This window comes from Ascidia mentula, chromosome 4, assembly GCF_947561715.1.
Source record: "Ascidia mentula chromosome 4, kaAscMent1.1, whole genome shotgun sequence".
In the NCBI taxonomy this organism is placed as follows: domain Eukaryota; kingdom Metazoa; phylum Chordata; class Ascidiacea; order Phlebobranchia; family Ascidiidae; genus Ascidia; species Ascidia mentula.
The window spans coordinates 20,661,801-20,674,483 of NC_138569.1; the positions used below are offsets into that span (position 1 = coordinate 20,661,801).

Sequence of the window (12,683 nt, forward strand, 5' to 3'; positions counted from 1 at the left end):
AGTTGCACGGCCCGACGCCACCCAAGCATGCAATTTCCGCTCCCAAGCCATAGGCTTGATGGAAAATACTACTACACCGGGTCACAATGTTTTTTCCAAACTTGTCTGTGTTAAACAGAAATCTACTACACGAAATCGTAGCGTTAATATTCGCACAGATTTCTATGTTACATAGGCTTATATGTGGATCAAGTTTGGAAAAAACTTAGTGACCCGGTGTAAAAGTATCTTCCAGATTTTATAAACAAGGAAATGTCGTTAGTTTGAAAGGACATTTGTCTACCCTCTCGTAGTAACTTCGGTTGAAGTAAGTTTTAAAACAATATCTCCTTGAAAATGTTTCTTGGGTAATTGCTTGGGAGCTATTCACAGTAAACTATATTTGATATGTGGGAAGCGATTGAATCGTTGTGTCCCGCAATCTGCTCCCATCTTTACACGAGAAGGGGAATACCCTACAATTTAGCAACTAATGTTGCTTATGCAATAAGAGAAATGGTTTGTAAAAGGTTTTGGACGACAATCTAACTTGTTTTGCGAAACCTGAGAAATTTACTAATATTATGGCTAAGAAAACCGCGTATCATCTCGCGGACGAAGACGCAGAATTCGCACAACGAAGTAAAGATATTTTTGGCGACCTTGATAAAGTCCAGAACAGTTTGGTTCTAAACAAGCAAGATATCAAGCCAGTTGGATCGAAGCGGAAAACGCAAGACTCTGAACCGGTTGAAGAAAGGGAAGAAAAAAATCCCGACAAGCCTGCCTTTAAAACTAACCCTGAAAAGTGGACGAAATATGATCTTTCGGAAACTGCGGAAACCAACGACCGGCAAAATACTCAAGCCGCTTTCGCATTTTTTTACGACATTAAAAAACGTCGAAAATCGGAAGAAAAACCTGTTGAAACGTCATCAACAACGGATGACGTCGACATGAAACATGAAGTGGAGCCAAATTCAGAAGACAAAAATAAGCGAATCGCTTTCCAGAAGCCAGCAGCTTTTAAAATGCAGGAACATGTCGTTGGCATTGCAGCAGGCCCAAAAAGAAAATCTGTTTCCACAGATGCGAAGAAAGAAGCATGTGATAAGGTGGAGTTAGACCATTTGGAGAATATTTCTGCCACAGAATTTCAAGCAGAAATTGCTGGAAAACTTGACGAAAATTTTCCTGCCGCTCCCAAGACAGATAACCCCACAGTGTCAGGCACTTTTAAACACATCCACAAGTCAAAAAGAAACATGAGGACTAGAAAACAGTCCGACAATGAAGATGATTAAAATATTCCTTCTTATTTCCTGATATTGCACACATTTAGAATGGTAATTACTGAATCCTGATCTTTCCAATATTAATCACCAACAAAAAATTGTGTTTCATGATTAATTGGTTGGCGTATCTGAAAAGTGTTTTTGTTGCCCCACAAAAATAGTGTATTTTAAAGGCAAATAAAGTTCATTGGAGAATTAAATGCTAAAGTAAGCCAAAAATGTGTGGTTTTTTAATTGTTGTTCATATTTTGCAGAACAATTAGTTTCTTTTTAAAATGTCCAGCAAATCAACCAGGTATGAAAAGATTGAATTTCTCGGGGAGGGTCAATTTGCGACAGTTTACAAGGCAAAGGACTTGCAGAATAACAATCGAATTGTTGCCGTTAAGAAGATAAAGCTTGGAAATCGAGCCGAAGCTAAAGATGGAATTAACCGAACTGCTCTTCGAGAAATAAAACTTCTCCAAGAACTTCATCATGAAAATATTATCGGGGTGAGATAATTAGTGATTGTGTTCAATGTGTAAAACACATTTATTTTATTGGGTAGTATATACTTCAATGTAAGGTTTCAAACACGGTATATTCTTTGTTCAGAAAATATATTTTGGCTAAAAAGGCATCATCAAACATTTACTGAGCTATATGCATGATGGAGAAATACTACTTGTGATACAATGCAACAGGGTATCTTGCTACCAGTAGATCTAGCTTAGTTTTCTTGTACTTTAATGCATCTCGTACAACAAATGTCTTGCAGCCAGGGTTTTGTTTTTCTTCCACATATTCTTGTGAACTAACATCTACATCTAGTGTGCAATACTTTTCTTGCAGCTGTTGGATGTTTTTGGTCAAAAGTCAAATATCAGTTTGGTGTTCGACTTTATGGAAACAGATTTGGAAGTAATTATAAAGGACAACACAATCGTACTCACGGCCGCACATATTAAAGCTTACATGATTATGACGTTACAAGGCTTGGAATATTTACACAAACTCTGGATTTTGCACCGGGTTAGAAAAAATTACTGTGTTTGATTGTTTACATTTGTAGTGTTTTGATCTGTGATTATAATTCCAAACTGCCTCAGTAACTGTGCAACTATTCATTACATTGAACAGTTGGTCTTAATTATCTGACTAAGTGAATGTGGTACATATATTTTGCCTGTAGTATCAGCCACTGTATTTTCATTTACAAATGTAAAGTTACATAAGTTTTTTGCACCTTTTCAGGACTTGAAACCAAACAACTTGCTCGTCGATCATAATGGAGTTCTCAAGATAGGGGATTTTGGTTTAGCTAAGTCTTTTGGAAGTCCAAGTAGAGAGTACACACACCAAGTTGTAACCAGGTGCATCTTTAACTATTTTTAATTTAAAAACAAATTCACCCAGAACTGTACAAACTGAAAATTTTTTGTTATGCTAAAAAAATATATTACAACTTATTGCAGTTAGGTAACAGAATCGTTATATATTATACTGATTTTGCAATACTTCTAAAATGGTTTATTACAATAGTAACTGTTTTTGAAAACATAAATTACGAGAAATCTATTGAATTTGCACATCTTTTGAAACATGCACGTTTCATTTTACATTGTTTTCCACATGTTTACAGCGCAAAAAAATACTTCAAATTTGCAATATCTAATGTTCTTATAATTGAAAGGTGGTACAGATGTCCTGAACTTTTGTATGGATCGAGGCTGTATGGAGTTGGAGTTGACATGTGGGCTGTCGGATGCATTCTGACAGAACTCTTGCTGCGAGTTCCATTTCTTCCCGGAGATTCTGATCTTGATCAGCTAAGTAAGATTTTTGAGACACTGGGGACGCCGACCGAAGCAGAATGGCCTGTGAGTATTTTTGACAAAAATTTTTTGATGTCTGTCTGCTTTTCGCAAATGTTGCTTCGTATTTTGGATGGAATCTGTGTTTCTCAACAGCTGGTCTGTAGACTGGTGCTCATCCGCTGTAACTCTTTTACCTCTCATATCATATTTTGTTGATTCACATTATTCACAAATTCACACATAAATTTGTTATGTGCTTTGTTTAGATCAGTTTGTATAAAAAAACATATTAGCAATTTTAGGAATAATGGAATTCTCTTGCTTTGAAATGCCTTTTCAAATGTATGATTTTTTTGAAAAAAAAATCACCATGTAGTTTTTTCGGTCCGACGTAAGCATTTTGCATAGTTTGTTTGATTAATATAATTTTTACTCAGCACCAGTTCTCACGATTTAGGCAAAAAATTGTGGAGCAGTTTCAAACAAAATTACATATTTCTGTTAAGGGTATGACACAACTTCCAGACTATATCGTCTTCAAGGAATTCCCTGGTATTCCCCTTAGTGAATGTTTCAGTGCGGCTACTGACGATCTTCTGGAGCTTATCTCAGGTTTACTGAGATACAATCCTGTTCTGAGACTCACTGCAGCCCAGGTAAGAAACAAATGTAATTGTTGACCTGATGGGTGTAATTCCAGCGATATAGGTGCGCTAAGGTTTATTGTTAATTGACTAAACCTCCAACCCAAAAACTTTCTGACCACTGTATATCCTGTATTATTGAGCTGCAGGCAGTTGCACATCAGGCCTTATCAAAGCAGTTACATTGATGAGACCTTATTGGCAGAAACAGTGTGCACTGCCTGCAGTTTATTGATCATTATTGGCTCATTGCTTGTACTTGGGTAACATTATTATCATCTTTTCAGGCTCTCAAACTACCATTCTTCGGTAATTCACCGGCACCCACGCCCTTCAAGAAATTGCCTCTCCCAGCGAGTTGTGCGTCACAACTTGCCAAAGATCTGCAAAGGTCAAAGGCTGGGATTAAACGAAAAGGAGATAAAGATATGGAAATGGGTAAAAAAGCCTTTCTTAGTTTGAGTGTTTTAATAATTTTGATTTAAATTTTGCACTCACTAAAAGATTTGGTTCAATTTCTCGCTTAAATTTGTGACAAATTAATGTCATGTTTTTTTTTATATTTTTGAAGGTGGATTAGCGAAGAAATTGGTGTTTTGAAGAAACTTTTACCATCACATTTCAAAGTTCCAACAACGATGTTGCTCCACTGCCTTTAAAATATTCGCTCCAATGTGACAGTGTAACTAAGAAGGACATGCGCAACTGATAAAGGAATGGATAAGGTGTTTCCACATTTAACACAATAGTACTGCCATTGTTACAATGATTGTGCAGAAATTTGGTTTCATTTCAATTTTTTTTTTTATAAAAGCGTTCACTTCTAACAAACAGTCTTTTTCTTATTGTGTTGTGACTTCTGTATGTTTTCCCTTTAAAATAGTTCTGTTCGTTGCACGTGTAAGTTGTATGTAACACAACTTATGTATCAATAACGTGAAGCACAACCAGTTTTTGTGTTTAAAATGATGAAAATATTGTCTACGTGCATCTGTGATGATTGCAAACGTGTCATGTCAACATGCTGCTACGAATACACTGTGATGCAAAATGTTTGCAGTTAGACGTGAATCTCAACAAAAGTTTTATCAATTTATTGTCGTTCTTTTCCGTTTAAACCGAAATATTTCAAAGATTTCTGTTGATTTTTTCATAGATTTGTCCACTTATTTTGTGCATCAATGGTCTGCTTTAAACCAAGCATAAAAAACGAAAATTAGTTAATTTAGGCTTTTATTTGTGTTTCAACGCATAACACACACACAAAATGTGGCACCTGTGGTTTCAAACAACTTGCAACTGTTAATTTTCAGGGTATTTAATTGGCGGGAATAATAACAGTAGTTAAGCGTTAATTACTTTTAACGTTAGTGGCAGGTAATACAAGGCATGTAACGCAAACAGACAGAAATACTTTGGATGTTTTATAAATCTCCATCGTTTTATAAACGCAAAATCCACGCCACGAAAAGAAAGAAAAACAAATGGGTGTTTCATACTTTTCGGTAGATTGCATAATTTTGATGGAACATAATCCCTAACATTGCAATAATTGTCATTACGCATGATAAAACAGCAACACACGTCAATATGAACGAGATTAGCAAGTTTTTGTGACGTCATGATCTATTTATTACGTTGTGTTGACGTCACTATTTGACGAAAAGGGATTTTCTGCGACGGACGACACTGAGTCTGAAAATAAAATGCAAAAGTTGACTTTTTGTCGAATTAAAATTGTGCAATTTATTCATTTCCATTTAATCAGTGTGTCAGTTATTTTCGATTGTAAATAGCTGTGGTGGTTTCTCGTCACAACTTCGATTAAAATGAGTTGAAAGTGGTCGCATGGCCATATTTTTCATTACCTTTTATTTTTTTCCTACTGAATCAAATCATTTTAATTAGCACGTAAAGTTACTACGCATGTGTAAACGCATAACGTAAAATAGCATGGGCACCGATAAAACCACAAGGGTTATATATCTTGTATATATTGCTTTAGGGCACTTTAGACAAATCACATCGAATCTTTTTCAAGTTGTACAGAAAGTCACCCACCTGTACTTGTCGAGTTCAATCGCATCTTCCAGTGTATCGGGCAGAGGAGTCTGGGATGTCTCAGGGAGAATAAGTGTCATAACTGCCGCCATTATAGCAAGTGCTCCCATCACATAGAACGGGATCGCCAAATCGATCATCTCACCTAAAGCGTAAGCAGAAATATTTTTTATGCAGTCATAATAGGTGACAACTTTGTTATTCAGTTGGGGAAATCGTGGTTTAGGGCTAAATTAATCTAATTACGGGAACATTTACGTGCTGTTGGGTTTAAATGTTGTTTTTCGGGAAAATTGTGCATCGATTCTCCGTGAAGAAACCACCCTCCATATGGCGCCTGACTTAACAACCGTTATAATTTATCGGCGTCTCATTCTATGTTTCATGTTTATTGTTCATGAGTCACTTTGCGCGAAAAATAAAAATAATTTGATTTAATTTAATCATCCTCTAAAATGTAAACCAAAATTTTACATTCGGAAGTAATTGTTTAAAATAGGTCTTGGTTGGTGAACTGCTCCACAAACCATAACCCAAGTTGTACGTCATCAGAGGAGAAGCAAAATAACTTTAAACTAAACGTTTATTATAATCTGAAAATGCTTGCTTAAAAATAAGTCTTGGTAGGTCAGCTGTTTCATCACTACCCCAAACCAAGTTATGTGTAGCAAGAAGCAAACGTACCAGAGAAAATGAGGAATGGGGAAAGAGCGCTTCCGACCCGAGCAGACATAGAAGCGATTCCAACACTGGTGTTACGAAGAAGGGTCGGGAACATTTCACCAGTGAACAGGATCGCAATGCTCATGGACGTCGTAACACAAAACCTTCCCACCATCGAAGATGCCACCCCAACCATTTCATTCACTGGAAACCAGGTTTGAAGGTTACAATCGAAACCAGGCTTGGTAACTCGGTAGGTTTTGTTTCGCGGTTTTATTTAATTGTTAAATTCCAAAATAACCTAAATATTGTGTGCAAAAGAAACATATTAATTTATGACAGGTGCGGACAGGTGTGTAGATGTTCGGTTTGAGGGAGGTTACTCTGGATGTTTAGTCGTAACGTCATATTTGTAAATGATAGGGTTTAAGACCTTAGAAAGCATAAAACAGTCTGCACTGTAGCCCAAATCCCAAATCCGAATGTATCTTGTTTACTCCAAGAATGAGCTTATTTTTTTACCGATAATTATACCAAGAATATAAATATTTTGTATTCACATTTCATCTACATCAGATTCTCACAATTTCTCAGTGGAGGAGTCAGAAGACAGAAAGCTCCACTGATGAAGATGCAGATGGACAAGGAGTTGCGTCTTCCCGTCTTGTGGAGTAGGAGAGACATACAGATGTAGGATGCTACGTCGACGAGAGCTCCGAAGAGACAGTTGACGTAGATGTTGCCTCCCAAGTTGGCAGCATTCAAACAGAAAGTGTAGAAAGATAAAAATGTCACGTTCCTATGGAAAAAAATGTTGAAAATCAGGATAAAGGTGAAAATTTTACGCTTTTAATAGAAATCGGTTTTACGAAATTTTACGATTTTTATGAAAATCGGTGAAATTCTCGTGTACTGCTAGAGAAAGAAACGAGACCAACAGGAATTACCTCCACACGCTCGCGTATTATTACGTAATAGATAGAAATGCTTACCACAAAAAACAGGACATCAACAAACGATTCCTCATCACAGAATTGCTGCAAAAAAGTGATGTCTTTAAAACTTTTGGCGTTTCGATCATTTTGGTTTCATCCTGGAAAAAATTATACGAAGTCTCCAACAAATGTAGGAAAGCTAATTTAACGTTTCCTCATCATATACCATGCAGGTGAGCATGAAAAAAGCACAAAAAAACAGGTGAACGAAGAGAAAGTGAGTTGATCTGCTCCGTTTAACAACAATTAAATTGTCCTATACCCCGGAAAGCTTTTCGCGTTTTTGTTGTTCTGTTGTTTCAACGTAGGATTGTTTCCGCTTTTGTTCAAGCCAAAGTGGAGATTCCTTGAGGAAGATCCTGAAAAAACGTTACGTGCGTTATAAAATTTTCAAATATGAAACATTCAACCGAGATTCTGAATTTCAGGACGCTTTCCATCAAAGCTTCTTACATGAGCACTGGGAAGTAGGCACATGTCGCTATGGCAAGCGCCCTTAGCAACCACCTCCAATCTCTGATGAAGTAACCTGCCAGGGGAACGAGCATGAAGCCGAGTCCGAACGAGAGATTGACTCCCAACGCTGCAGTTGCTCTTTTCTTTTCAGGAACGCTTTCCTGGGCTGTTTAAAAATAAAGTGTTAAGTTGCTAATTTTACAATCCAAAGGCCCTAATTGAATTATTCAGTTATAAAGCAATTGTTAAAAAAACTGTTAATTAAAGAACTGGAAAAAATGGTGCAACCAGCATTCAGTCAATTCCGCCGTATCATCATTTTCATGGGGTCAGTCTTCAAAATATGTTTACGGCGAAGTTTTAAAAAGAAAAAAAGGAACGAAGAATTTCTTTTTTAAAACGATGCAACACAACGTTACCACAAACAACTCACCAACTACGCAAAACAAATGAAATCATCAGGCCACAGTAAAGCTTACACCAAGCAACATGTACCTAGATCGACAGGCCTTTGTGTGGCAAACTTTTTGCTGTGGGTTACACAGAGGTTGCCACAGATGCGTTTAATTCACGTCCAGAAGCGTACCCATTATAAACACCGAGTTGTAAGTCAGAATGTGAACGAATCCAACGACAAAGAGGACGCAGATGAAGAAGTTGTAGGAGGGAGCGAACGAGAGAGCCAGGATGAAAAGTCCTCCGAGCAGGAAGGAGAACCTTAAAACCACTCGCCGCCCGAATCTGAAAACGCAACGTATGGTTACATTGTGACGTAATAACTGCGTTTATGACGACATTAAAAAACAGAAGCACAAATTGCATCTCTGCCAATGTATACACCTTGGACTCCGATCGTTTATTTGAAAAAAAATCTACACACGCAAGTAGGAAATCTGTCGCGTGTCAAAAAAATCAAATAATGTACTTTGCGCAAAATACAACTATGCAGATAAACAATACACAAAAGAAAATGGCATGGACACAGATAAAACCATAAGGGTTAATCGAGTAAGATAATTATATGATATATGCTACTTTAACATCTGTTGCAATATTGTCTGATCGTGAAACAAACCTGTCGGAAAATGGTCCACCGAACAAACTTCCAAACATGAGACCGATCATGAACACACACTGGAGGGTTGGTCTCTTCCAAGCATTCTCACACACAAGATCGAACTGAAACAAAACTGATTTGTTTTAGTGAATTACCTTCCCTGGTGTGGGCACTGCTTCTGGACAGTAAACAGAAAATTACAAATGCTGTAATCTATCAATAGCACAATTTTACTTTTCTCTGTTTCGCAACACAACGTTATTTCATGTGGGTTACTATAACTTAACGTTTAAATGAGTGAATGCGTAGTGTCTGTTTGAACCGGGGAGGTTGTGAAATGCCTATTTGACATTCCGAATCCCTCCATTTCCTCAGTACGAAAAGGTTGTTATAAGCGCGGGTTTTTTTACGTCTACGATAGATTTAACCTTTGATAAAAATGACGTACCTCAGTAACAACTGTTGTTCCAAGGTTAAGATCGTAAACCCAGCCATCTGTGCACGCTTCAGTTGACAACGAAACAGACCCGTTAATCCCAGGAAACGATGGTCTGTAAAAAAAAAGTGGTCGAATACATGTTTAGATTGATCTCTGTAGATAGTTATGTATAGTTTATTCCACAAAAAAAAATTTGTTGCACTCAAATCCATCAATTGATTTTTTAGTTTTAAACACTACTTTTGTCACAACTGACGCTTTTGGAAAGACAGAATAAATGTGTGTCATTGCACGTTGAAAAACATCTGATTTAATTGTGTCTTTATAGTGTGAAGTGACTCTTCCTTCTAAATAAAGCCACCTTTGTCCTCGGCTTCTTATAGTTGTTATCTGTTTTGAAGGTAAGTCGTCAACTTGAGACAGGCTTTCACCATGGTCGACGAACCCTCATTATATCACAGTTTAGGTCGAATTTGCGGTCGCCGAACCAATTTTGGTTAGACTACTAGATTCAGTTCAGTGCCTGCATGACGGGTGGAAAATTTTAACAGGACAATTGGCAAATGAAATTGTTCGTTCAAACGTCGATTTGTCAACAAAACACTCTCGTCTAGCGTTCTGAAATTATTTCCCGTTGTCATTTCCAGCCCACGAAATTGTGTTGTTACTCCAGAGAAATCATACACAAACTGTGGCTGGTTGTTGACAGCAGGCGTCTAATTCTCACCTCTGACATTTCCAATCGGTTTTGAAAGCGAAGTCCCCAAATTCATGGCTCGTGTTCAAAGAACTGTTGTCAATCTAAGTATTAAGTAAGTTTATACATCGTTTAAAATGTAAACATTCAAATCCAAATATAATCGACACGCAAAGTTGTTCTTTAATTACAATTGACATAGATTTAATTATCCAACTAACGTAAGTGAAACGATTTGAGGATGTCTTTTTGACACATACTGAGCTATGGCTTCTGCAACTTAACTTGCAATTCACTTACATATACAGTGAAAATACCTGCACGCCTTTGCATTGGTGTGGTGGAACTCTGTAAATGAAGTTCGGCAAGAATATCATGTAAGATAAAGTTGATATGGGAAACCAGACGAGGAAAAGTATTTTCATTGATTGACCTCTAGTTTCAGATCTTTGTGGCTGTGGGTCTTGATTGATGACGTACAATGGATCTTCTTCTCTTATTGGGGTAAAATCAACCACAGCCTTGTCATTATTGTTGGATTCTTGCAATTCAATACTGCTGCTATCCGGCATTATGAAGGTTTTGTTTTACTCTCAAATTATTACCAGAAATACAGAAGACTAAACTGCTGCGTATCTGCGATGAAATCGCCATTATTACTTTCTCCTAAACCTACACTGGGACAATATACACTGTTCCCCTGCAGTCACCACAAGCCGTAACACTTGAGGTACACAGCCCGCATAGGGTACTAGAACTTCGCTTTACAGCATGCGCCGAGGTTGGCTGGCTATTCTTTGCCATCACAGTACTGGAATAAAGCAAACAGCTATAAGCCTACAGTTTGTTTAAATGTTAAACTGTAAACACTTCTAAGCCTAGACATACCAGAGGGAATTGGCTCAATTAACTAACTGTGTCCAATATTAGCAAACCTAGACATAGCTATACCCTCGAAATTTACAACAACAGTGGCACTTGGTTGGGTGTTTGACCTTTGGCCAACCAGCGTTAAAACTTTAGTAATACTTCTAAAGTACCCTTAGCACAAAACCCCATGGCCAGCCACCTCAACACACAATACATCTCACTCTCTGTAATCGCTCGCCTTTTTTCAATGCTACAACGGATCGTATTCAGTCGCATTCAAAAGTTTGCTTTCAGGGAAGCAGCCTGAGGTTCCGAACTGGCTCAGCAATACAGCCGGGAATACTGTCGCTGTGGCTGCCTTTCCCTTCGTGATTATGACGCAACTTACCTGCTGAGCAGTAGAAAAAGTGCGTTCTCCCTGTAACAACGTTTGGGATCTCGGCGATTCAATAATTGATACAGGAGAATGTCAACCTGTACCGTTAAATAGTGAACTCAATGTTACACTGGTGAGTTATATATAGCGTTTCGCTTCGCCCTGGATTGGTGCATTGAATGAATCCGTGGCATGCAATGCCTGTCCCTAAAGGAAAATACTACTACACCGGGGCACAAAGTTTTTTCCAAACTTGACCCACATATAAGTCTGTGTAAAACAGAAATCTGTGCGAATTTTAATGATTAGGCGTGAACAGGGCAACCACCTGTTATTTTTGTTTATATATTTAAGTTGAAATACTACACGAAATCGTAGCGTTAATATTCGCACAGATTTCTATGTTACATAGGCTTATATGTGGATCAAGTTTGGAAAAAACTTTGTGCCCCGGTGTAAAAGTATCTACCGTCCCTAAAAGGCAATCGTTTTTTCACGTTTTAGGTTGGACAGCCTAACGTTAGGTTGGATGGTATATAACAGAGCATTTCTCTGTTTTCAATTGGTGATCAGCGTCAAATTAACAACAATAAACAATCTTCTACTAATCATAACCGGTTGCGTCCAAGCCATGGGTCCATCTTATTTTACTTCCCAGCAAAAATAACCTCTAAATGCAATACCTGAAGTCAAGTTTTGGGCAACGCAAACTTCTCTGTGGAAAATATATGCCTATTTCAAGTCTCACGCTTATCACCATTGCCTGACATTAGCTCCCCGCTTTCTCTGCTATTAGTTTATATACCTTCAGATGCAGTACAATACACCTCACGGTAATCAAGTGATTGTATTCATCGTTACAGTCCTCGTTTCCGCACTGTTCGAAGGCGCGAATTACCCGGGTCTACGCCTTCTCATGCTGCCCTACAGGCGCAACCATTTTATACAGCAAAGGGCAGTCTTAAGCCTAACAGAACTTTAGCCCGGGGTGCGAACGTACAGTCCTGTCTTTCCTTTTCACGCGTAAAAACCAGGTGTATCACCACTTGTATACAGCAAAATTAACTTTGGTACAACAACACATTTTACAATGCTTTATAACCTCCAAATTAACACAACAACTGTTTTCTGTTTTGCAAAAGTTGTCGGTTAATGTTAAAATTTTGATGCTTTACAGTCATTGTAGGCCGGTCAATCTGTTTGACTAAGCTCAGACAACGTATGGTACAACAAATAGCTTACGGGTGTTTGACTGGGCTTGCATAACATCCGCGACATCATAGCCCGCAGCGACATCGCCTGAAGTGGAAGTGGTCTGCATGAAATTAAGGTTACACCGGAGATGAATGACA

The 12,683-nt window shown here is 37.9% G+C and overlaps 3 protein-coding genes across 3 annotated transcripts; 2 read left to right on the plus strand and 1 right to left on the minus strand.

The window, feature by feature from the left end:
• The first annotated feature begins 467 nt into the window (after positions 1–467).
• LOC145899631 (uncharacterized) lies at positions 468–1,297 on the plus strand. The gene has a single exon (XM_082988512.1). It carries the CDS (start codon positions 564–566, stop codon positions 1,281–1,283), a length of 720 nt encoding a protein of 239 aa, XP_082844638.1. The 5' UTR covers positions 468–563; the 3' UTR covers positions 1,284–1,297.
• A 226-nt stretch (positions 1,298–1,523) lies between these two features.
• On the plus strand, positions 1,524–4,760 carry LOC145899630 (cyclin-dependent kinase 7-like). The gene is made up of 7 exons (XM_082988511.1): positions 1,524–1,768; positions 2,109–2,288; positions 2,511–2,629; positions 2,950–3,136; positions 3,580–3,729; positions 4,005–4,155; positions 4,289–4,760. The coding sequence occupies exons 1-7, from the start codon at positions 1,550–1,552 to the stop codon at positions 4,315–4,317; spliced, it is 1,035 nt and encodes a 344-aa protein (XP_082844637.1). The 5' UTR covers positions 1,524–1,549; the 3' UTR covers positions 4,318–4,760.
• Positions 4,761–4,929: 169 nt separating this feature from the next.
• LOC145899629 (solute carrier family 22 member 4-like) lies at positions 4,930–10,719 on the minus strand. Its single transcript, XM_082988510.1, has 12 exons — positions 10,403–10,719; positions 10,116–10,189; positions 9,398–9,500; positions 8,968–9,071; positions 8,479–8,633; positions 7,890–8,058; positions 7,699–7,795; positions 7,434–7,534; positions 7,026–7,240; positions 6,463–6,645; positions 5,779–5,923; positions 4,930–5,412 (listed from the first exon to the last, which is right to left on the minus strand). The coding sequence occupies exons 1-12, from the start codon at positions 10,655–10,657 to the stop codon at positions 5,370–5,372; spliced, it is 1,644 nt and encodes a 547-aa protein (XP_082844636.1). The 5' UTR covers positions 10,658–10,719; the 3' UTR covers positions 4,930–5,369.
• Between the last annotated feature and the right edge of the window lie 1,964 nt (positions 10,720–12,683).